The sequence below is a fragment of the Trachurus trachurus genome (genome assembly GCF_905171665.1).
Source record: "Trachurus trachurus genome assembly, chromosome: 10".
In the NCBI taxonomy this organism is placed as follows: Eukaryota; Metazoa; Chordata; class Actinopteri; order Carangiformes; family Carangidae; genus Trachurus; species Trachurus trachurus.
Window position 1 is genome coordinate 19,459,197 of NC_139894.1, and position 25,424 is coordinate 19,484,620.

General features: G+C 42.3%; 4 protein-coding genes across 4 annotated transcripts in view; all 4 read right to left on the bottom strand.

Annotated features, from left to right (window-relative positions):
- LOC310992220 (protocadherin alpha-8-like) overlaps positions 1-19,217 on the bottom strand; it is a gene marked incomplete at both ends in the record, with an annotated part of 130,723 nt that extends 111,506 nt beyond the window's left edge. The window contains 3 exons of the mRNA XM_083980239.1: positions 11,436-11,573; positions 13,691-14,441; positions 16,825-19,217. Coding sequence (XP_083836365.1) covers positions 11,436-11,573; positions 13,691-14,441; positions 16,825-19,217 — 3,282 coding nt within the window. The remainder of the gene's footprint in view (positions 1-11,435; positions 11,574-13,690; positions 14,442-16,824) is intronic.
- LOC310992912 (protocadherin alpha-3-like) lies at positions 356-2,758 on the bottom strand (the record flags this gene model as incomplete). Its single annotated transcript, XM_083981142.1, has 1 exon — positions 356-2,758. One exon carries the CDS (start codon positions 2,756-2,758, stop codon positions 356-358), a length of 2,403 nt encoding a protein of 800 aa, XP_083837268.1.
- Positions 3,764-6,154, bottom strand: LOC310993101 (protocadherin alpha-10-like; the record flags this gene model as incomplete). Its single annotated transcript, XM_083981371.1, has 1 exon — positions 3,764-6,154. The coding sequence occupies one exon, from the start codon at positions 6,152-6,154 to the stop codon at positions 3,764-3,766; it is 2,391 nt and encodes a 796-aa protein (XP_083837497.1).
- LOC310992913 (protocadherin alpha-8-like) lies at positions 7,081-9,477 on the bottom strand (the record flags this gene model as incomplete). Its single annotated transcript, XM_083981143.1, has 1 exon — positions 7,081-9,477. The coding sequence occupies one exon, from the start codon at positions 9,475-9,477 to the stop codon at positions 7,081-7,083; it is 2,397 nt and encodes a 798-aa protein (XP_083837269.1).
- Positions 19,218-25,424: the final 6,207 nt, after the last annotated feature.

Consider the following 25,424-nt stretch of genomic DNA (forward strand, 5'->3'; position numbering starts at 1 on the left):
ACTAGAAACAGCAACACGAGCTTATTTTTAACTCCTCGAAGTTAAATGACTGCAGACTGACTATATCCCCTGTCTCTGAATTGATGTTTACCATTGTAGATAACGGCAACGTTTCACTGTTACTTTGTAGGAATGAATAGGTCATGTGACCATTCTGATCCTAACAGTCAAGTTTTTGTCTTAAGCACCATGGACAGCGACTGTTGCACTTACATTGAAAACTCCAGTAAACAAGTTATATAGACAATGACAAAAAAAACGCATTTATAGAATAGTAGAATAGTTTGGGAGAATTATATATATTATTAGCAACAATGTTTAGTAATGCTTGAACCATCCTCTGAATTAGCAGACCTTATACATAGACTGTTCTTACCTTTTCTTTAGTAGGTAAAGTCTGCGTTCTGGTAAACGTGTCTCCTCCATTAATACTGATCAGTTCCCCATCTACAGGCGGAAACGGAGCGGGGAAAACCACTACGTCACTCTTGAGCGTGTCTGAGCTGAAGCAGACGTCATACTGCTGAGTAGCTTTAGAGTAAGACCAGCTCCCGTCAGGGTGGGTGGTGATCATTGGGGCCCCGTACCTGCTGAAACTGCTGTCTGTCCTGTGACATTTGACAGCTATTAAACTGATGAGACTCAGTAGAAAAATCACTGAGACCGACGCAATGGCGATCAGCAGATAGAGGTTTAAAGCAGAGAAGCTGTCCTCCTTTATGGGCACATGTCTGAACTGAGTCTGGATGTCAGCTGTGCTCTCAACCACCACCACCTCAATAGACACAGTAGCTGACAGGGAGGGTTCTCCGTTATCAGAGACCAAGACCACCAAGGGGTGAGTTTTCAGGTCATTGTCACTCATTCTCCTCTTAGTCCTGATTTCCCCCGTGCTGGTTCCGATCCTGAACAGGTTGTTTCCTTTGGGTTCAGAGAGGTGATAAGAAAGCAGCGCATTGTATCCAGAGTCTGCGTCTACAGCCCTGATCTTTGCCACAAAGTATCCCGCTTCAGCAGAGTAGGGGATGCTCTCACTGTTAACGGAGCCGTGTTCAGAATAGGGCGCGAGAACCGAGGGACTGTTGTCATTCTCATCCAGGATAAAAACATTGACAGTCACGTTGCTGCTGAGCGGAGGAACACCAGAGTCTGTGGCCTGAACTTTAAACTGAAATGTTTTTAACTCCTCAAAGTTAAATGTCTGTAAACTGACTATATCTCCTGTCTCTGAGTTGATGTTTACCATTGTTGATAACGGCAACGTTTCACTGTTACTTTGTAGGAATGAATAGGTCATGTGACCATTCTGATCAATGTCAGCATCAATTGCTGAAACAGTTTTTATTACTGCTCCTACAGGACTATTCTCTTTCACATAAACATGAACCAGCGGCTCTGAGAAGCGAGGTGGGTTATCATTGACGTCAGAAACACGAACAGTTACTATGTTGGTGCTGGAGAGAGGTGGAGTTCCCTCATCAGTCGCTACAATAGTAACATTGTACTGAGCTTTAGATTCTCTATCAAGCGGACCATTAACCACTAACGAGTAATAATTTTTATAATTTGTGTCCAATTTAAATGGCGCATCATTTGTAATTTCAGCTCTCACTGCCCCGTTTTTACCACTGTCTCTGTCTAGAATAGAAACAAGTGCAATAGCAGTGCCTGCTTCAGCGTCCTCCTTCACTGTATTTACCAGTGAAGTCACAGTGATCTCAGGAGCGTTATCGTTCAGGTCCACTACTTCTACCAGCACCTTACAACCAGCAGACATCGGAGGCTGTCCTCTGTCACTTGCTTGAGCATGAATCTCAAACGCTTGATTTTCCTCATAGTCGATCTCACCTTTGACTAAAATTTCACCTGTTTTCGAGTCTATTTGAAATAAATCTAAAACCTGATCCTGACCTTTACTTCTTAGTGAATATTCTATTTCACTGTTTAATCCATCATCTGCGTCTGTCGCATTCAGGGTGATCACTTTAAACCCCGTTGGCAAGTTCTCAGCTATTTTAATTTTGTATAAGGTTTTACTGAAAACAGGGGCATTGTCGTTATTGTCCAAAACGCTGATAATAATTTGTGATGTCCCTGACTTGGGAGGACTTCCTCCGTCTAGTGCAGTTAGTGTGAGTTTTATAACAGAGTCTTGCTCGCGGTCTAAAGCTTTCTGCAACACTAACTCTGCTGACACACTGTCTCCTCCTTTGTGAATTTCCAGAGAAAAATAATCATTACTACTTAACTTGTATGTATTAACACCGTTCTTGCCAACGTCCAAATCCGACGCTCCTATCAGTCCAAATCTGAGTCCCGGTAAAGAACTTTCTGCAATGTCAAGTGACTGCAGCTGCTCAGAGAAAACGGGTGCGTTGTCATTTATATCGACTACATTTATCTCCAGACGATACAGCTTCAGTGGGTTGTTGATCACGGCCTCTACGTTTACGGTGCATTTTGTAGCCTTTGCACAGAGCTCCTCTCGGTCTATTCTTTCATTTACGTAAAGAACACCCGTTTTTAGATTTACATCAAAATATTTTCTCTTTGATCCACTAACAATCTGAAACATACGAGACTCTAATTCTTGCACATTGAGATTTAGATCCTTGGCGATATTTCCAACAGACGTCCTCGGGTTTACCTCCTCGGACACGGAGTAGGAGAGCTGTCCGGACACCGCTTCCCAGCAATAATACAGCAGCACGATCACAAAAGAAATCCGGAAAGGGCTCGCTCCGCTGGGGAAATGCATATTTATATCCAGCACAAAATGCATTAAATCAAGTCCGATCACCACTTCAGCCAAACACGCCTATTAAAATCCATCTTTATAATGTTTCTCATCCTTCCTCTCTCGCCCTGCGTCTCTTTGTGACAAAGCCGAAAGAACCGTCATCATCATCCCCCTGTTTCTGGGAGGAGACTCATGCCTTCCTCAGCAACGTTCAGATCTTATGGTCTACAGTGTCCCCGTGTGGTGATTTAAAAAGCCTGCAGACAACCTCTGAACAGTCAAGTTTTTCATTTTATACTGTCTTACAGGTTCAACTGAAGTTGAAAGACCCGAAACCCCCTGTAACCCCAGTTACTTCACTGACGAAGTGCATCAAGAGAGGTATGTAACAATAGCCATGCTGCGTCTAAGTGATGACATTCTGAATTGTGAACAGTCATATCAAACGATCAAAATAACAATAATTCGACACAAATGACTGCGCTCAATCATCCCAACGCTTTTGAATGTTTTTTCCCCCTACACCCATAACAGTAGACATTCACCTTGCGGACATACAGGCTTCAAAGCAAGGAATGCAATTTTCAATATGAATGAATTAGCGGAAATGGAATATTTTTCTTCAACCAATATCAGAACGGGGTTTGCTAAATTCAAGAGTAAATGGAACATTGATCGTCATGAAATCCAACTAAGTATGCCAGGAAAACAACATTTCTTTTTAAATGCGGAGTCACGTTGTCCGCGTTACCCGGCGACAGCACACGGCACACTGCGGTGTTTATTTCAGCACCATAGACAGCAACACGTACTCTCTGTTTAGCGTGAGAACTTTATGAACTGAAAATAGTAGGTCTACAGATGCTGTAGCTCAGGTAAAGAGAAATACTACTCCTTAAAATAAATCAATTCAAACAACTGTAAATTTATCAATTTTATTAACGAAAAAGTGAAAAAAACAGTCGGAATTTGCTTTGGGCCTCAGCTTTATGAATGAGATGATTGTAACTCCGATACGTTGCATCATTTTCTTACCTTTTCTTTAGTGGGCAGTGTCTGAGTCCTGGTAAAAGTGTCTCCTCCATTAATACTGATCAGCTCCCCATCTACAGGCGGAAACGGAGCGGGGAAAACCACTACGTCACTCTTGAGTGTGTCTGAGCTGAAGCAGACGTCATACTGCTGAGTAGCTTTAGAGTAAGACCAGCTCCCGTCAGGGTGGGTGGTGATCATTGGGGCCCCGTACCTGCTGAAACTGCTGTCTGTCCTGTGACATTTGACAGCTATTAAACTGATGAGACTCAGTAGAAAAATCACTGAGACCGACGCAATGGCGATCAGCAGATAGAGGTTTAAAGCAGAGAAGCTGTCCTCCTTCATGGGCACATGTCTGAACTGAGTCTGGATGTCAGCTGTGCTCTCAACCACCACCACCTCAATAGACACAGTAGCTGACAGGGAGGGTTCTCCGTTATCAGAGACCAAGACCACCAAGGGGTGAGTCTTCAGGTCATTGTCACTCATTCTCCTCTTAGTCCTGATTTCCCCCGTGCTGGTTCCGATCCTGAACAGGTTGTTTCCTTTGGGCTCAGAGAGGTGATAAGAAAGCAGCGCATTGTATCCAGAGTCTGCGTCTACAGCCCTGATCTTTGCCACAAAGTATCCCGCTTCAGCAGAGTAGGGGATGCTCTCACTGTTAACGGAGCCGTGTTCAGAATAGGGCGCGAGAACCGAGGGACTGTTGTCATTCTCATCCAGGATAAAAACATTGACAGTCACGTTGCTGCTGAGCGGAGGAACACCAGAGTCTGTGGCCTGAACTTTAAACTGAAAGGTTTTTAACTCCTCGAAGTTAAATGACTGCAGACTGACTATATCTCCTGTCTCTGAGTTGATGTTTACCATTGTCGAGAGAGGAAGTGAATTACTACTTTCATGTAAAAATGAATATCTGACCTGACCATTTTGATCGATGTCAGCATCAATTGCTGAAACAGTTTTTATTACTGCTCCTACTGGACTGTTTTCTTTCACATAGACACTGATTATATTTTCTGTGAATAGAGGTTTGTTATCATTTACATCTGAGACGTGCACAGTAATCACGCTCGTGCTGGAGAGAGGTGGGCTCCCTTCGTCAGCAGCAGTGATGCTGATGTTGTATTGAGGTGTGGTCTCTCTGTCGAGAGGACCGTCCACCACTAACGAATAGTAGTTCTTATAGTTTGACTCTAGTTTGAAGGGAACATTGTTTGAAATTTTACAGTTCACCATCCCATTTTTACCTCCGTCTTTATCAAACACTGACACGAGCGCAATAGCTGTGCCAATGGACGCGTCCTCTTTCACTGTGTTTAACAGTGATGTCACTGAAATGTCAGGAGCATTGTCATTGACGTCTAAAACTTCAATCAATAATTTAGCATGTGAAGTGAGAGGAGAAGAAGCTCCATCACTTGCTTGTACTCGAATCTCAAAAGCAGTATTCTCTTCAAAGTCGATGTTCATTTTGTTTGTTACAGTCCCAGTTTTATCATCTATAGCAAACAAGTCAGTTTGTTTCCCTCGGCTGAATTTGCTAAATGAATATAAAACCTGCCCGTTTTGGCCTGCATCTAAATCAGTAGCATTTAAAGTTATTATCGATGTCCCTATTTTCACATTTTCATACACACTGGCTTTGTACAGTGTTTGAGCGAACACAGGGGGATTATCGTTACTGTCTAATACATTGATTGTAATGATCATTGTCCCTGATTTAGCAGGAGTTCCTCCATCAATGGCAGTCAATGTAAGGCGAATCGCAGCCTGCTTCTCTCTGTCTAAAACTTTATGAAGCACTAATTCGGGTGTTATGATCTCTCCTTTCTGCGTGTCGATAGAAAAGTGTTCGTTTTGATTCAGCTTGTAGGTATTTACAGTATTTTTCCCGACATCTGCATCCTCAGCAGGATGTAGGGGAAATTTAGCTCCTGCTGCTGTGTTCTCAGTAATGTCTATCTCCTGTGACGCGCTGAGAAATGATGGAGAATGATCATTCACATCCAATACTATTATTTCAATCCGGTACAGTTTCAAAGGATTATTAATAACAGCTTCTACACTCAGCGAACATTTTGGTTCAGTGCCGCAGAGTTCCTCTCGATCTATCCTCTCATTAACGTAGAGGACACCAGTCTTTAAATTTACCTCGAAATATTTAGTTTTGGATCCAGGAACGATCTGAAACATACGGGGCTCCAAATCCTGAACATTGATGTTAAGATCTTTAGCGATATTTCCGACAACAGTCCCCAGATTCACCTCCTCGGCGACGGTATAGGAGAGCTGCCCAGACACCGCTTCCCAGTAACAATCCAGCAGCACGAACAAGAGATAGATCCACACAGAGCTCGTCCTGCCCGGTAAAGGCATAATTCCATAAATCGGGAAATGTCTAAAGAGGGATTCACCCATTAAGTCACTACGAAAAAATTAACTGAATTGCCAAATAAAAGACTGTGCTTTTTCGCCAAATTCACCATAGGAATTGTCGTCACACTGGTCCGTTTCACCCGTATAGTGTCTTTGTTTCAATCGCCCGAGAAACATCATCCTTTGAACATGGGAGGAGCCCCGAAGTCTTAGTTCAAATATGGTGGTCTCCAGTGTCCCCACGTGGACACTATGAGGAACTACATTCAACTACAACATAATGAAATATTAGTAAGAATTGCTTAAATTTTAGTTTCCATTTGAATATTCAGCCAAGCAATGCCATATGTGAAAGAAGAGTCAGCTGCATTTTTCTTTACCATCAACATACATACGTCTTCATGGTCTTTTAATAAAAAGTCTAATATGACACCTTTTTCGAAAAAATGAGTCAAAGTTTGGTTGAGCCATTGTGAAGCAACTGTGATCACAGAGGCACACATTATTCAGGTAAGTCTGACCTCACACTCACAAATACATACACAGATGATCACTTGGTGAATCAGACCCAGACCACCCAAGAAACTTTCTATCAAAAACATCAGTTTGGTCTTGAAATTAAGACTAAAGAAACGTTCAGCACCAAGGATAGCGACATTAAAGCCATGCAGTAAGTAATGACGGAGATTGGTGATGTATCAACACATTTAAAGCAGGGTATTACCAAGACACACAAAAGTTTAACATGTTTCTTTCTCTTTTGTCGTGAAGATGAGAAACCGGTTTGTTTGTTTTAGTACCATCCATGTGGCATATAATTTATTAGGTTTTTTGTTGTTGTTTAAAAACTGCTGAAAGTAAAACGTAATCGATTCCCCAATCACTCGACGTAAATGTAGAACAATGGGATGCTTGAACTCGGAATGTTAAAATATTCCTACCTTTTCTTTAGTGGGCAGCGTCTGAGTCCTGGTAAAAGTGTCTCCTCCATTAATACTGATCAGCTCCCCATCTACAGGCGGAAACGGAGCGGGGAAAACCACTACGTCACTCTTGAGCGTGTCTGAGCTGAAGCAGACGTCATACTGCTGAGTAGCTTTAGAGTAAGACCAGCTCCCGTCAGGGTGGGTGGTGATCATTGGGGCCCCGTACCTGCTGAAACTGCTGTCTGTCCTGTGACATTTGACAGCTATTAAACTGATGAGGCTCAGTAGAAAAATCACTGAGACCGACGCAATGGCGATGAGCAGATAGAGGTTTAAAGCAGAGAAGCTGTCCTCCTTTATGGGCACATGTCTGAACTGAGTCTGGATGTCAGCTGTGCTCTCAACCACCACCACCTCAATAGACACAGTAGCTGACAGGGAGGGTTCTCCGTTATCAGAGACCAAGACCACCAAGGGGTGAGTTTTCAGGTCATTGTCACTCATTCTCCTCTTAGTCCTGATTTCCCCCGTGCTGGTTCCGATCCTGAACAGGTTGTTTCCTTTGGGCTCAGAGAGGTGATAAGAAAGCAGCGCATTGTATCCAGAGTCTGCGTCTACAGCCCTGATCTTTGCCACAAAGTATCCCGCTTCAGCAGAGTAGGGGATGCTCTCACTGTTAACGGAGCCGTGTTCAGAATAGGGCGCGAGAACCGAGGGACTGTTGTCATTCTCATCCAGGATAAAAACATTGACAGTCACGTTGCTGCTGAGCGGAGGAACACCAGAGTCTGTGGCCTGAACTTTAAACTGAAATGTTTTTAACTCCTCGAAGTTGAAAGACTGCAGACTGACTATATCTCCTGTCTCTGAGTTGATGTTTACCATTGTAGATAACGGCAACGTTTCACTGTTACTTTGTAGGAATGAATAGGTCATGTGACCATTCTGATCAATGTCAGCATCAATTGCTGAAACAGTTTTTATTACTTCCCCTACAGGACTATTCTCTTTCACATAAACATTAACCAGCGGCTCTGAGAAGCGAGGTGGGTTATCATTGACATCAGAAACACGAACAGTTACTATGTTGGTGCTGGAGAGAGGTGGAGTTCCCTCATCAGTCGCTACAATAGTAACATTGTACTGAGCTTTAGATTCTCTATCAAGCGGACCATTAACCACTAACGAGTAATAATTTTTATAATTTGTGTCCAATTTAAAAGGCGCATCATTTGCAATTTCAGCTCTCACTGCCCCGTTTTTACCACTGTCTCTGTCTAGAATAGAAACAAGTGCAATAGCAGTACCTGCTTCAGCGTCCTCCTTCACTGTATTTACCAGTGAAGTCACAGTGATCTCAGGAGCGTTATCGTTCAGGTCCACTACTTCTACCAGGACTTTACAATGAGCAGACATCGGAGGCTGTCCTCTGTCACTTGCTTGAGCACGAATCTCAAACGCTTGATTTTCCTCATAGTCGATCTCACCTTTGACTAAAATTTCACCTGTTTTCGAGTCTATTTGAAATAAATCTAAAACCTGATCCTGACCTTTACTTCTCAGTGAATATTCTATTTCACTGTTTAATCCATCATCTGCGTCTGTCGCATTCAGGATGATCACTTTTGACCCCGTTGGCAAGTTTTCATGAATTTTAATTTTGTATAAAGATTTACTGAAAACAGGGGTATTGTCGTTAATATCCAAAACGTTGATAATAATTTGTGATGTCCCTGACTTGGGAGGACTTCCTCCGTCTAGTGCAGTTAGTGTGAGTTTTATAACAGAGTCATGCTCGCGGTCTAAAGCTTTCTGCAGTACTAACTCTGCTGACATACTGTCTCCTCCTTTGTGAATTTCCAAAGAAAAATAATCATTACTACTGAGCTTGTATGTATTAACACCGTTCTTGCCAACATCTAAATCCGTTGCCTCTATCAGCCCAAATTTGACTCCCGGTAAAGAATTTTCTGCAATGTCAAGTGACTGCAGCTGCTCAGAGAAAACGGGTGCGTTGTCATTTATATCGACTACATTTATCTCCAGACGATACAGCTTCAGTGGGTTGTTGATCACGGCCTCTACGTTTACGGTGCATTTTGTAGCCTTTGCACAGAGCTCCTCTCGGTCTATTCTCTCATTTACGTAAAGAACACCCGTTTTTAGATTTACGTCGAAATATTTCCTCTTTGATCCACTAACAATCTGAAACATACGAGACTCTAATTCTTGCACATTGAGATTTAGATCCTTGGCGATATTTCCAACAGAAGTCCTCAGGTTTACCTCCTCGGACACGGAGTAGGAGAGCTGTCCAGACACCGCTTCCCAGCAATAATACAGCAGCACGATCACAAAAGAAATCCGCAAAGAGTTCGCTCTTCTTGAGAAATGCATAATTTTATCCAACACGAAAAATGCGTCAATCCAAGTCCAACCACTTTCTTCAAACACTCACAGTAAAATCCAGCTACATATCGTTTCTCATCGTTTTTTCCTCACACCCTGCGTCTCTTTGTAACAAAGCCCAGAGAGACAGCCTCATCATCCTGTTTCTGGGAGGAGTCATGTGCCTTCCTCAGTGACGCTCAGATGTTATGGTCTACAGTGTCCTCGTGTGGTGATATACAATAACAACATTAATCCCTTTAAAGAATAACTAGTGTTCAAACCAAGAAAGTGCCTATACCTTAAATGTATTTAGTTAAATTAGACGAATATAATTCATTCGAAATATTAGCCTGGTCTGTCTTATTGTTTATTTACCATAACACACCACCTTACTTAGCCTATGTACCGGCATCAAACTTTCACGATGTAAAACCATGGCGTGAATTTCAACAACATTTTAACAAACCGTAGATGCAGAGCGACGTGTAACTATAGGTGACAAGAAAGGCGAGTGTTTCAAAAGGAAATAAATCGAGTGTCATTAAGTAAATTAAATACTTTTGTGGAACATTTTTATGAATCTAATTATATCGGGGAGTTTGACATCAGTTAGTAAAAAGGTAAAAATCATAACACCCAGATAGATGAGCCAGGAAAATATAGATTAGCGACAAGACACTGTGGTAGTAATTTCAGCACCATGGACAACGACACACAGTCTGTATAATGTATGAGACTAACTTATTCTGGATCATTGTGGATTCAGAACAAACCTGCTGAATAGGTAAAAACCAGGTCATACTTTCATACTAAAATCATATTCACTGAAACGTAAAACGTTTTTTATTATTATTATTATTATTATTATTATTATTGTCTGTTTGTTTGTTTTTACGCAATTTTCTTACCTTTTCTTTAGTGGGTAAAGTCTGCGTTCTGGTAAAAGTGTCTCCTCCATTAATACTGATCAGCTCCCCATCCACAGGCGGAAACGGAGCGGGGAAAACCACTACGTCACTCTTGAGCGTGTCTGAGCTGAAGCAGACGTCATACTGCTGAGTAGCTTTAGAGTAAGACCAGCTCCCGTCAGGGTGGGTGGTGATCATTGGGGCCCCGTACCTGCTGAAACTGCTGTCTGTCCTGTGACATTTGACAGCTATTAAACTGATGAGACTCAGTAGAAAAATCACTGAGACCGACGCAATGGCGATCAGCAGATAGAGGTTTAAAGCAGAGAAGCTGTCCTCCTTTATGGGCACATGTCTGAACTGAGTCTGGATGTCAGCTGTGCTCTCCACCACCACCACCTCAATAGACACAGTAGCTGACAGGGAGGGTTCTCCGTTATCAGAGACCAAGACCACCAAGGGGTGAGTTTTCAGGTCATTGTCACTTATTCTCCTCTTAGTCCTGATTTCCCCCGTGCTGGTTCCGATCCTGAACAGGTTGTTTCCTTTTGGCTCAGAGAGGTGATAAGAAAGTAGCGCATTGTATCCAGAGTCTGCGTCTACAGCCCTGATCTTTGCCACAAAGTATCCCGCTTCAGCAGAGTAGGGGATGCTCTCACTGTTAACGGAGCCGTGTTCAGAATAGGGCGCGAGAACCGAGGGACTGTTGTCATTCTCATCCAGGATAAAAACATTGACAGTCACGTTGCTGCTGAGCGGAGGAACACCAGAGTCTGTGGCCTGAACTTTAAACTGAAAGGTTTTTAACTCCTCAAAGTTGAAAGACTGTAAACTGACTATATCTCCTGTCTCTGAGTTGATGTTTACCATTGTTGAGAGAGGAAGTGAATTACTACTTTCATGTAAAAATGAATATCTGACCTGACCATTTTGGTCAATGTCAGCATCAATTGCTGAAACAGTTTTTATTACTGCTCCTACTGGACTGTTTTCTTTCACATAGACACTGATTATATTTTCTGTGAATAGTGGTTTGTTGTCATTTACATCTGAGACGTGCACAGTAATAACGCTCGTGCTGGAGAGAGGTGGGCTCCCTTCGTCAGTCGCAGTGATGCTGATGTTGTATTGAGGCGTGGTCTCTCTGTCGAGAGGACCGTCCACCACTAACGAATAGTAGTTCTTATAGTTTGACTCTAGTTTGAAGGGAACATTATTTGAAATTTTACAGTTCACCATCCCATTTTTACCTCCGTCCTTATCAAACACTGACACGAGCGCAATAGCTGTGCCAATGGACGCGTCCTCTTTCACAGTGTTTAACAGTGATGTAACTGAAATTTCTGGTGCATTATCATTGACGTCTAAAACTTCAATCAGTAATTTGGCATGCGAGGTCATCGGTGAGGAAGCCCCATCACTGGCTTGAACTCGAATCTCAAAAGCGTTATTCTGTTCAAAGTCGATGTTCTTTTTGTTTGTTACAGTCCCAGTTTTTTCATCTATAGCAAACAAGTCAGTTTGTTTTCCTCGGCCTACTTTACTGAATGAATATAAGACTTGTCCGTTTAAACCTTCATCCAAATCAGAAGCATTTAATGTTGTTATCGATGTGCCTATTTTCACATTTTCATACACACTGGCTTTGTACAGTGTTTGAGCGAACACGGGGGGGTTATCGTTAATGTCCAAAACATTTATTGTAATGATCATTGTCCCTGATTTAGCAGGAGTTCCTCCGTCTACAGCAGTCAATGTAAGGCGAATCCCAGCCTGCTTTTCTCTGTCTAAAACTTTATGAAGCACCAATTCGGGTATTACACTCTCTCCCTTGTATGTATCGATAGAAAAGTGTTCGTTTTGACTAAGCTTGTAGGTATTGACAGTATTTTTGCCGACATCTGCATCGTCAGCAGGATGTAGGGGAAATTTAGCTCCTGCTGCTGTGTTCTCAGTAATGTCGATCTCCTGTGACGCGCTGAGAAATGATGGAGAATTATCATTCACATCCAATACTATTATTTCAATCCGGTACAGTTTCAAAGGATTGTTAATAACTGCTTCTACATTAAGTGAACATTTTGGTTCAGTGCCGCAGAGTTCCTCTCGATCTATCCTCTCATTAACGTAGAGGACACCAGTCTTTAGATTTACCTCGAAATATTTAGTTTTGGATCCAGGAACGATCTGAAACATACGGGGCTCCAAATCCTGGACATTGATGTTAAGATCTTTAGCGATATTTCCGACAACAGTCCCCAGATTCACCTCCTCGGCGACGTTATAGGAGAGCTGCCCAGACACCGCTTCCCAGTAACAATCCAGCAGCACGAACAACAGATAGATCCACACACAGCTCGTCCTGCCCGGTAAAGGCATAATTCCATAAATCGGGAAATGTCTAAAGAGGGATTCACCCATTAAGTCACGACGAAAAAAATAACTGAATTGCCAGATAAAAGACTGTTCCTTTTCGCCAAATTCACCATACAGTTAGGAATTGTCGTCACACTGGTCCGTTTCACCCTTATAGTGTCTTTGTTTCAATCGCCCGAGAAACATCATCCTTTGAACATGGGAGGAGCCCCGAAGTCTAAGTTCAAATATGGTGGTCTCCAGTGTCCCCACGTGGACACTATAAGGAACTACATTCAACTACAACACAATAAAATATTAGTAAGAATTACTTAAATGTAAGTTTCCATTTAGCCAAGCAATGCCATATGTGAAAGAAGAGTCAGCTGCATTTTTCTTTACCATCAACATACGTCTTCATGGTCTTTTAATAAAAAGTCTAATATGACACCTTTTTCGAAAAAATGAGTCAAAGTTTGGTTGAGCCATTGTGAAGTAACTGTGATCACAGAGGCACACATTATTCAGGTAAGTCTGACCTCACACTCACAAATACACAGAAGATCACTTGGTGAATCAGATCCAGACCACCCAAGAAACTTTCTATCAAAAACATCAGTTTGGTCCTGAAATTAAGACTAAAGAAGAAACGTTCAGCACCAAGGATAGCGACATTAAAGCCATGCAGTAAGTAATGACGGAGATTAGTGATGTATCAACACATTTAAAGCAGGGTATTACCAAGACACAGAAAAGTTTAACATGTTTTTTTCTCTTTTGTCGTGAAAATGAGAAACCTGTTTGTTTGTTTTAGTACCATCCATGTGGCATAATTTTTTTTTTTTTTTTTTTTTTTCTCAAAACTTCTGAAAGTAAAACTTCATCGATTCCCCAATCACTCGACGTAAATGTAGAACAATGGGATGCTTGAACTCGGAATGTTAAAATATTCCTACCTTTTCTTTAGTGGGCAGCGTCTGAGTCCTGGTAAACGTGTCTCCTCCATTAATACTGATCAGCTCCCCATCTACAGGCGGAAACGGAGCGGGGAAAACCACTACGTCACTCTTGAGCGTGTCTGAGCTGAAGCAGACGTCATACTGCTGAGTAGCTTTAGAGTAAGACCAGCTCCCGTCAGGGTGGGTGGTGATCATTGGGGCGCCGTACCTGCTGAAACTGCTGTCTGTCCTGTGACATTTGACAGCTATTAAACTGATGAGACTCAGTAGAAAAATCACTGAGACCGACGCAATGGCGATGAGCAGATAGAGGTTTAAAGCAGAGAAGCTGTCCTCCTTTATGGGCACATGTCTGAACTGAGTCTGGATGTCAGCTGTGCTCTCAACCACCACCACCTCAATAGACACAGTAGCTGACAGGGAGGGTTCTCCGTTATCAGAGACCAAGACCACCAAGGGGTGAGTTTTCAGGTCATTGTCACTCATTCTCCTCTTAGTCCTGATTTCCCCCGTGCTGGTTCCGATCCTGAACAGGTTGTTTCCTTTGGGCTCAGAGAGGTGATAAGAAAGCAGCGCATTGTATCCAGAGTCTGCGTCTACAGCCCTGATCTTTGCTACAAAGTATCCCGCTTCAGCAGAGTAGGGGATGCTCTCACTGTTAACGGAGCCGTGTTCAGAATAGGGCGCGAGAACCGAGGGACTGTTGTCATTCTCATCCAGGATAAAAACATTGACAGTCACGTTGCTGCTGAGCGGAGGAACACCAGAGTCTGTGGCCTGAACTTTAAACTGGAAAGTTTTTAACTCCTCGAAGTTAAAAGACTGCAGACTGACTATATCTCCTGTCTCTGAGTTGATGTTTACCATTGTAGATAACGGCAACGTTTCACTGTTACTTTGTAGGAATGAATAGGTCATGTGACCATTCTGATCAATGTCAGCATCAATTGCTGAAACAGTTTTTATTACTGCTCCTACAGGACTATTCTCTTTCACATAAACATTAACCAGCGGCTCTGAGAAGCGAGGTGGGTTATCATTGACATCAGAAACACGAACAGTTACTATGTTGGTGCTGGAGAGAGGTGGAGTTCCCTCATCAGTCGCTACAATAGTAACATTGTACTGAGCTTTAGATTCTCTATCAAGGGGACCATTAACCACTAATGAGTAATAATTTTTATAATTTGTGTCCAATTTAAAAGGCGCATCATTTGTAATTTCAGCTCTCACTGCCCCGTTTTTACCACTGTCTCTGTCTAGAATAGAAACAAGTGCAATTGCAGTACCTGCTTCAGCGTCCTCCTTCACTGTATTTACCAGTGAAGTCACAGTGATCTCAGGAGCGTTATCGTTCAGGTCCACTACTTCTACCAGCACTTTACACTCGGCAGACATCGGAGGCTGTCCTCTGTCACTGGCCTGTGCATGAATCTCAAACGCTTGATTTTTCTCATAGTCGATCTCACCTTTGACCAAAATTGCACCTGTTTTCGAGTCTATTTGAAATAAATCTAAAACCTGTTCCTGACCTTTACTTCTTAATGAGTATTCTATTTCACTGTTTAATCCATCATCTGCGTCTGTCGCATTCAAAATTATGAGAGTTTGACCCTGTGCGATATTTTCTAGAATTCTAGTTTTATATAAAGTGTGGCTGAAAATAGGAGCGTTGTCGTTAATATCTAAAACGTTTATTATAATTTGTGATGTCCCTGACCTCGGTGGATTTCCCCCGTCCACTGCGGTCACTGTAAGTTTTATTGTAGGTTGTGTTTCTCGGTCTAAAGCTTTTTGAAGCACAAGCTTCGCAGACACACTCTCTCCACCCTTGTGAATCTCTAAAGAAAAATAATCATTCGGACTCAGCTTATATGTACTGACGCTGTTTTTACCAACGTCGACATCTGTAGCCCCAATGAATCCAAATTTACTTCCAGGTACTGTGTTTTCAGCAAAGTTAAGGGTCTGCAAATTCTCGGAGAAAACAGGTGCATTATCATTTATGTCGAGTACATTGATCTCTAACCGATACAGCTTCAGTGGATTGTTGATCACTGCTTCGACATTGACAGTACATTTTGTTGCCTTTGCACAGAGCTCCTCGCGGTCTATTCTTTCATTCACGTAAAGAACGCCCGTTTTCAGGTTTACATCGAAATATTTTCTCTTTGATCCACTCACAATCTGGAACATACGAGACTCCAACTCGTGAACATTGAGGTTTAGATCCTTGGCAAGATTTCCAACTGAAGTCCCGGCGTTTACCTCCTCTGATACAGAGTAAGAGAGCTGTCCAGACACCGCCTCCCAGTAACAATCCAACAGCACAACGACAACAAAAATCCTCGCACGGCTGCATATCCTCCGCGTCAACATATTTTTTATCAAGCGTAATTAGATCATATGGACTGCAGTCTTCAAAATCCCATCGTATAATTCAGAAGAAAAGCAAATCGGTTTATTGGTCTTTGCAGGTCTAACGGGCAACTGAATACAACACAATTCTCTCTTGCCCTGCGTCTCTTTGTAACAAAGCCCTGAGAAACATAATCAGCCTCTGAATCGGGGAGGAGCCTTGCGCCTCCACAAGGAGCAGCAAAATGTGATGGTCTGCAATGTCCCCATGTGGCCATTTGAAAAAACTACACTCACCTAAAAGCAGATAAATAACCTCCTGTCTTCTCAACTTAAGTGCCACAATAACACAAGACACATGCACTCTTGCCTTAATAATACAAACGAAAAGGTCTAGTTCTTTAATCCAAATGAACAATGTTGCCGTACTCCATTTTTGAGTCTCTAAAATTAGGTTGTGAAAGTATGATGAAGAAAGCTCAAAATAAAATGCCATGTCGCACCAAGAAACACTGTAGATGAATCAGTTTTACACCCTCCGTTTCGCACGCATTTCACACCGTGATTCCTATTCCAGCACCATGGACAGCGACCAACACGATGTGGAAGAATGATTAAGAAGCACACTGTTTAACACAGTACAGAAGATTTGAGAGGTTTTTGTTTTCTTTTTTCTTTTTTTCATTTAACTTAATTCATAACAAAAACTATACATCCCAAGCCACTGCCCTGAAATAAAACATAACTTAAAATAAAACGTCTTGCTTTTCTACATCTGTCTTACCTTGTCTTTGGTGGGTAAAGTCTGAGTCCTGGTAAACGTGTCTCCTCCATTGATACTGATCAGCTCCCCATCTACAGGCGGAAACGGAGCGGGGAAAACCACTACGTCACTCTTGAGCGTGTCTGAGCTGAAGCAGACGTCATACTGCTGAGTAGCTTTAGAGTAAGACCAGCTCCCGTCAGGGTGGGTGGTGATCATTGGGGCCCCGTACCTGCTGAAACTGCTGTCTGACCTGTGACATTTGACAGCTATTAAACTGATGAGACTGAGTAGAAAAATCACTGAGACCGACGCAATGGCGATCAGCAGATAGAGGTTTAAAGCAGAGAAGCTGTCCTCCTTTATGGGCACATGTCTGAACTGAGTCTGGATGTCAGCTGTGCTCTCAACCACCACCACCTCAATAGACACAGTAGCTGACAGGGAGGATTCTCCGTTATCAGAGACCAAGACCACCAAGGGGTGAGTTTTCAGGTCATTGTCACTCATTCTCCTCTTAGTCCTGATTTCCCCCGTGCTGGTTCCGATCCTGAACAGGTTGTTTCCTTTGGGTTCAGAGAGGTGATAAGAAAGCAGCGCATTGTATCCAGAGTCTGCGTCTACAGCCCTGATCTTTGCCACAAAGTATCCCGCTTCAGCAGAGTAGGGGATGCTCTCACTGTTAACGGAGCCGTGTTCAGAATAGGGCGCGAGAACCGAGGGACTGTTGTCATTCTCATCCAGGATAAAAACATTGACAGTCACGTTGCTGCTGAGCGGAGGAACACCAGAGTCTGTGGCCTGAACTTTGAACTGAAAGGTTTTTAACTCCTCATAATTAAATGACTGCAGGCTGACTATATCTCCTGTCTCCGTGTTAATGTTTACCATTGCAGATATTGGCAATGTTTCACTGTTACTTTGTAAGAACGAGTATCTCACCTGGCTGTTGTGGTCAATATCGACATCATTTGCAGTCACTGTTTTAATAACTGCCCCCACTGGACTGTTCTCATTCACGTATACATTAATAAAGGGCTCTGGAAACCGAGGTGCGTTATCATTGACATCAGAGACGTGTATAGTCACTACAGTTGTGCTGGAAAGTGGCCTGGCTCCTTTATCAGTGGCGACAATTGTGACATTATAGCTCGAGACACTCTCCCTGTCCATGATCCCGTCAACTATCAAAGAATAATAGTTTTTATAGTTTGTTTCGAGTTTGAGCGGAACTTCATTTTGTATTTGTATTTTCACATCGCCATTTTTTCCACCATCTTTATCGAGGACTGACACAAGCGCAACTACAGTACCTACATCAGCGTCCTCCCTCACTGTGTTGTGCAGTGAGGTCACGGTGATCTCAGGAGCATTATCATTAACATCCACCACTTCTACCAGCACTTTAGAGTGAGCAGACATCGGAGGCTGGCCTTTGTCACTGGCCTCTACACGTATCTCAAAAGCCTTTTTTTCTTCATAGTCTATGTTGCCTTTTACTTTAATGACGCCTGTTTGACTGTCAATTTCAAAGATATCAAGAACATGATCTTGATCCTTGCTCCTTAACGAATAAACAACCTCGCTATTCAGGCCTTCATCTGCGTCGGTGGCATTTACAGAGACGACTGTCGTACCTAGGGGCATGTTTTCGGGAATTTTTGTTTTATACAGCCTTTCACTGAATATCGGAATATTATCATTATTGTCCAAAACATTAATAATGATCTGCGAGGTGCCTGATTTCGGTGGACTCCCTCCGTCTACAGCAGTCAATGTCATGGTGATCACAGGCTGCTTCTCTCGGTCTAAAGCTTTCTGCAGCACTAACTCGGCAGACACGCTGTCCTCTGCTTTGTGCACCGCCAAAGAGAAATGTTCATTTGCACTTAATTTGTAAGTACTGACTCCGTTTCTCCCTACGTCTGCATCACTTGCTTCAGATAATGCGAATTTCACTCCTGGTAAAGTACTCTCTGCGATGTACAAATTTTGCAATTTAGTTGTAAACAACGGAGCATTGTCATTTACATCTAAAATGTCTACGTCAATACGATAAAGCTTCAACGGGTTATTTATCACAGCTTCTACACTAACTGAGCATTTCAGTTCCTCTGCACAGAGCTCCTCTCTGTCTATCCTCTCACTGACAAACAGAACACCAGTCTTGAGATTTACCTCGAAGAATTTTCTTTTTGATCCAGTAACAATCTGAAACATGCGGGATTCCAAGTCGCGTGAATTTAGATTGAGGTCCTTAGCGATATTTCCAACAGGAGTCCCTGGGTTCATCTCTTCTGAGATGGAATAGGAAAGCTGCCCATGCACCGTTTCCCAGTAACAATCCAGTAAAAGAAGCCCTAGAAATATTCCGAAATGGCTCCTTCTACAAAGCCCAGACATAATTATATCCAATGTAAAAAAAAAAACGATGTTTCATGCAGTGGTGTGGAAGATATCACCCGCGGTGAGCGTTTAAGTATGTTGGGAAATTCTGTTTGTTCCACCGTCCCCTGTCTCTGTATGACAAAGACCGTACATACCACCCTACCGTCTGGAAACAGGAGGGGCTTATTCGGTTCATTGAGTAGCCTGTCTCTGATGGATCAGCAGCGACGCCATGTGGTAAATATGGTGGCATGCAGAGAGCAGTGTATATATAATATGTTGCATTTGAAAATCAGCTGTGCATCTGTTCCTCTCACTAACTCACTCACACACACACACACACACACACACACACACACACACACACACACACACACACACACACACACACACACACACACACACACACACACACACACACACACACACACACACACACACGGCGCATCAAACACAGTCAGAACGAGTGTTTCAGCACCTTGGACAGCTCGCTAGAGTATGTCAAGTGCAAAGTCTGTCCTGCTTCTCCTGAAACGTGGTGAAATGTGTCCAGTTCTTGAATCAAAGCATAATGCCCCCCCCCCCCCTCCCCTGATTCCATTCAGTCTACCATCCACTTTTCCACCCATATCATATTTTCTAATTAGTGAATTTAACCAGTAATTTGTTCTGAGTTTTGTACACTATGTCAGTAAAGTTTTATTCAGCTTGAGTGATTACGTTTCATCCAGGTCTGTATGCCATAGTTTATTTCATTCATACTTTTTTCTTTAAAAAAAACAAAAAAAAAATCTGTTATCAAATTACCACATACCATTGTATAAATAAGGATTTCAGTCATTAACACAGTGTATATTTGTGTGCCTTAAGTCTGCGGGGAGATTTAACTCTGTCCAAAAATAGTAGAAATAAATTATGCATTTTCTTCCCACTGGACTCGCATAACGCCCCCTCTCCCTTTCTCTTGTTTTTCTGTGTCAGCCTTTAGGCCAATAAATAACTTTAATTGGGCCCTGTTGTCCAGTTGCATGCATGAACACAGGCAAGAGGTCCTGGTGCTGAGTATTTTGGTGTATTTTAGTGTTTCCACATTTCCACAGAGTGTCGTCATGAGCTTATGAACATTCCCTCATTTGTAATCCTCGGATTAAGCTCTGGATTCAGAAACTCCTGTCCTATTTCCATTCTGTAGGAAACATGATTTGATTTGAAAATATTAATAACCATCACACACTGAGCTGCAGTCATCCGTTAACCCCAAAATGCAATAATAATAATAGGGTGACTTTTGTGTGTGTGCTTAATTTCCATAATGTATGGCAAGAAAAAATGTGTGTGCAAGGACAATGAGAAACATTCTCATGGTTATTTACACACACACACACACACACAAATCACCTGGCCCGTCGGACCCAGACAGCCCATGATGAAATTCAGTGATTTGTAGTTTATTTTTAGGTCACTGTCTATACTGCAGTGACCTTATGGGACTTTAGCCTGGATTATCTTTGTCATAAAATCAACATGACATTGTATATGGACTGTGATGCTACAATGTACTCAGCACTGTAAAGATAGTTTATCCTTGAAAAGGTGTTAGCTCTTCTTTGGGAACTGTTGACACAATTAACTTTTTTTGTAGGGTAAATGAAAAAAATGTATCATGAACTAAACACCTACACAACTACCAGTCATGTGTTTAAAATAAATAATAAATAATACTACAATAGTGTCTACATTTACAATCCACAACCTAATCTTTCACTCTAAAGTATATGAGTGAGAAAGGCTGCACTTCTTAGTCCAACCTGAGAGCAGTCAGTCTTTTACTGAGCATGCTCAGAAGGCCATGTGGCCACACAGTTAGAGATGCTGAACACTCAGGACCTCCTCCTCCAGCTCCCCTGGGAAGCATCTGCAGAATGGTCAAGTAAACTAATAACAGCTCTGTCCACACTAGTGCAGAGACAGTTAATTCTATTAAAATCCATGACATACATTTATGTTGCTGTAATTAGTAAAGATTTGACTAACCAAATCCTCCTGAAGACAGTATTTCAGTTTTTCTTCACAAACTCTGTATTAATTGATGAAAGTCACATTTCCTGAGGATATGATAATTGAAACCACTGAATAATTAATGGTGAATAAACGGTGGTTAAGAAAAATACACAGTATTTGCTCTCTGTACACACAAAGCTGTGCATAATTAGATCTCATGGTTAAATCGATGTATGCCTGTTAAAGCTGCTTCTCTGTTTAATTATCATGTGATAAAGTTAAAGGGGAAACCGCACAGAGAACTGTGTGTGTGTGTGTGTGTGTGTGTGTGTGTGTGTGTGTGTGTGTGTGTGTGTGTGTGTGTGAGAGAGAGAGAGCAGTGTGATCAAAGGAGGAGAGGAAGCACTGAGCAGTAGGTGAGGTGCGTGGGGGTGCCATGGGCGGAAGCAGTCAACAGCAGTGTTCACTGCATTATTAAAAGGCTGCTGCCACATATAGTCACCAAATTAGCTCCTGAATATCCTCCATACTAATGATCTAATGATAGTCCCTTTGCAAAGCCATCAGTTGTGTGAGTGCTTGTGAGTAAGTGATATATGGGTGTGTACTGTACTGTTCATCTATGTGTGAGTAGATGGGGGGAAGGGTGCTATTGGAACATGCTTCAAGGCGAGTCCCTCCCCCCTTTCCTCTCTCCTTCTGCACAGCTCTCCTGTCTCCATAGCAACGCCATCTCAGGCACAGACATGATGAATATGTACACACACACACACACACACACACACACACACACACACACACACACACACACACACACACACACACACACACACACACACACACACACACACACACACACACACACACACACACACACACACACGTCACTGATTTAGAAGCCTATGGGTTTGTTTTTTCAAAAGGCATGGGGTACTGAAAAAGACAAAAAGTAATACCCTGCATTTTAAACCCACTTCCACATTTCTATCTGCTACTGTTCACGTTCTTTCTGCTTTTTCATCTCTCGGAGAAGATCAGATAACATCATAGTGACAGCTGCAATATACATTCAAACTCACCCAGGCAAACACAAACCACAACTCCTGCATGCATACCAAACCAGGCCCTGGGTTGCAGTTGAACTGCTCATGCATTGGTAATGTAGCACTGCAGCACCATATTCACTATGACAGATCCACTTTAGCAGCAGCGCCTGCTTCTTTTACCTCCCCCACAGCCCCACAGATCCTGACCTTTGCATTCAGCTTTGCCCAACCCACTCCACCCCCTCTGGGCCAGGGCTCTGGAGACTACCCCCACTTCTGCAGTCTGCACACTACATCCTGCTTCATGTGACGAGACACTGACGTCACTGTGCTTTTTTTGTGCGGAGCTCATCACGGCACAAGGGGGCATCCTACTCCTTGTGCATCTTTTCATCTGTACTCCATACCTATCTTCTAGTACCACAAAATGCTTTTTGTTCGGATATAATCCTTCCCTCTTCTTCGTGTATTGAGGTCCTGCTGATCATAATTCACTTGCCTCGAGTGACAGAACATGATTTTAGCAACAGTGTGAATAGAACCACACCCTAATGCAGGAGTACACCAGTGCCTTCGATGTGCTGATAATGCTGAGGCAGTACAATCTGTCAGATGTAATAGAAACAGAAAACTGGGGAAAGAAACTGAAGATTATCAACACAAATTAAGTAAATTGTGAGGCAGGGGGAAAGGGAAACATATCTTTGTTTGTGTGTGTGGTATATTTGTATATTATGCATGCATCAACCCAGGTAGAACCTAGAAATCTGTTAATTGAACCAGGTGACTCGACTCACATACTCAAATATATACACATGAAGAGTATATGACAGTATCATGTGTAAAATTTTTTAGACATTTGATATGAGTGGATGGAAGGAAACAGAGAAAGAGGTGGGAGGAAGATTAATCACTCCTAGTGTTTAATCCAACTACCACTTAATCATTTATTTCCAAATCTGTGCTCTCCTCCACTGGTTTCTGGAGTAAGTAGGACAGGGGCGGGTCCACAGAAACATGAGCCGGAACAAGATGAAAACCAGGACACAGCAATATGGAGCATGCCCAAATACACACATGCAAATACCCCAGAGATAAAACAAAGAGACACACCAACACAATGTTCACTCATTTGGAAAGTAATGGCACAATGCCCAAAAATCATATAATTAGTTACTCTACTGTAAAACAACAGACAAGGGGGAGAGAGAGAGCATGCTGTCATTACCCAAGTGACTGTTCCATTCTTTGGTGTCATGAGCTGCCATTGATCAATGAGGGAAACAGAAGAGCAGATTTTTAATTCAGTGTTCAATCTACATGACTACTGTTACTATATTTTCTACAGTACCGTACATGCTTTATTACAATTTTACAGACATAGTTACACCTTATTTGACCTTTTAGCCTCTCTATTAATCGGATCTAGTCATAGTTTCCATTTAAGTAAAAACACATTCTTAAAATAATCAGTTTTCAAATGCTGAACAGTGCAAAGCGTCCATGGTTTGTGAAAGCCAAAATATCCACCTCATAATAGAACTACATATACTCCTGAAATTTTAGTAATCACACAAAATCAACGGAAACATGGTGTGTTATTGAACCTGTAATGTTAAATCCACTTCAATTTGTAGTACAGTACAGTAGTTTACAGTAAGGACTGCGGTGGCACTGGAGGAAGGAATGAGCAGGGTTTGTGTGATTTGCATATGTTTGTGTGTGTAAGAGAGGTGTGAGAGAGAAATAGATAGGGTGAGAGAGGCAGACACAAACAGAAACACAAGCCTTGCTTGGATATCATTCATATAACGGTAGAACAGCAATAAAGTCATTTGTATTTCACACAGCCATGCTTTACATTTACACCCTAATCATCAAAATTAGGATACTTGCTCTGGTAACAACAAAGGTAAAACAGAAGTGTGATTGGTCAGCTATAATCAATGTGACTGCAGTCTACACTCTGATTCGCTCAACATTGTGCCTAGTGACAAAGGCGTTGTCCGATAGATTTCTGCTTTCTCCCACAATTGATTCACCGTCTCCCTTCCTGTATCCATGGTGACACAGATGCAGCCCCTGCCAGTGCCCCTCCCTACCCCTCCCCTACTCTGCACCCCTCTTTATGAGCACTCAGTCCATATGCCAAGGACATTGCCTTTTCTTTTACACAACCATACACACACCCATGAACTCAGAAATATGGCTTACATTAGACACATTCAGTCCCCATACTTTGCACCACTATTGAAAATGGAAGCATTTGATACAATAGAGGAAACACACACTCCCTGGAAACCCTCTGTCTCTCTTCCCCTCTGTCTCATCATCACACACAGAAACAGCCTGAACCAAACAATTTCTGTGGGATTAGGAATAAATCTCACTTCATAGTCAGGGATGGATAACCTAGATTTGTCAATCAAATGGTTCACTGGGGAAGAGGGCATGGTTGCTGTTTGGCTTTAAACAGGCAGGATGGAAAATGGGACAGGATCCTGCATATGTGGATCAATACTGACACTAAAAATCAATAACAATACCAGTCAATACACTACTGCATACAGAGTGGCAACATGTTAAATAATTGAATGTAGTGACACACAGACACACATACTGCACAAAGGAGGTGGGAAGTAATATCCACCTTTTTCGCCACAAGGGGGAGCTTCTACGCTCTTTCCTTTGTTCTCCATAGCAGTCTCCACATGCACAGACAGATGCACTAGTGTCAGGAGGCAGGCAATGCTATAAAGCCTCATATTAGATTAGCACACTCACACACTCCAGAAATTGTATCAGTGGTAGAGATACACTAGCAACCCTGGTGTCTGTCACACATCTCCTCTGCCTGCGGAAATTAAAATGTCAACTCTCCCAGAGGGGAAAGGAGACGTGGTTGTATCTAACAATGCCTATGCATTTCCATCCATGCTGATACACATCAAAACAAAAAGGTAAAATAAGAGAGATAATAACATCAACCAAAGCTGAACATTATGCAGTATATATGGTATATTTTAATGTAATAGTTGTGTATATTGACATAATTCAAGTCCTAAACACAAAGGCAACCACACATTTATACTTTCCTCACATCAGCACATTATACCTATATCAGTATAGTATTGTGTAATGTCTATTTTTACTTTCTTATTAGTCATGCAGCCCC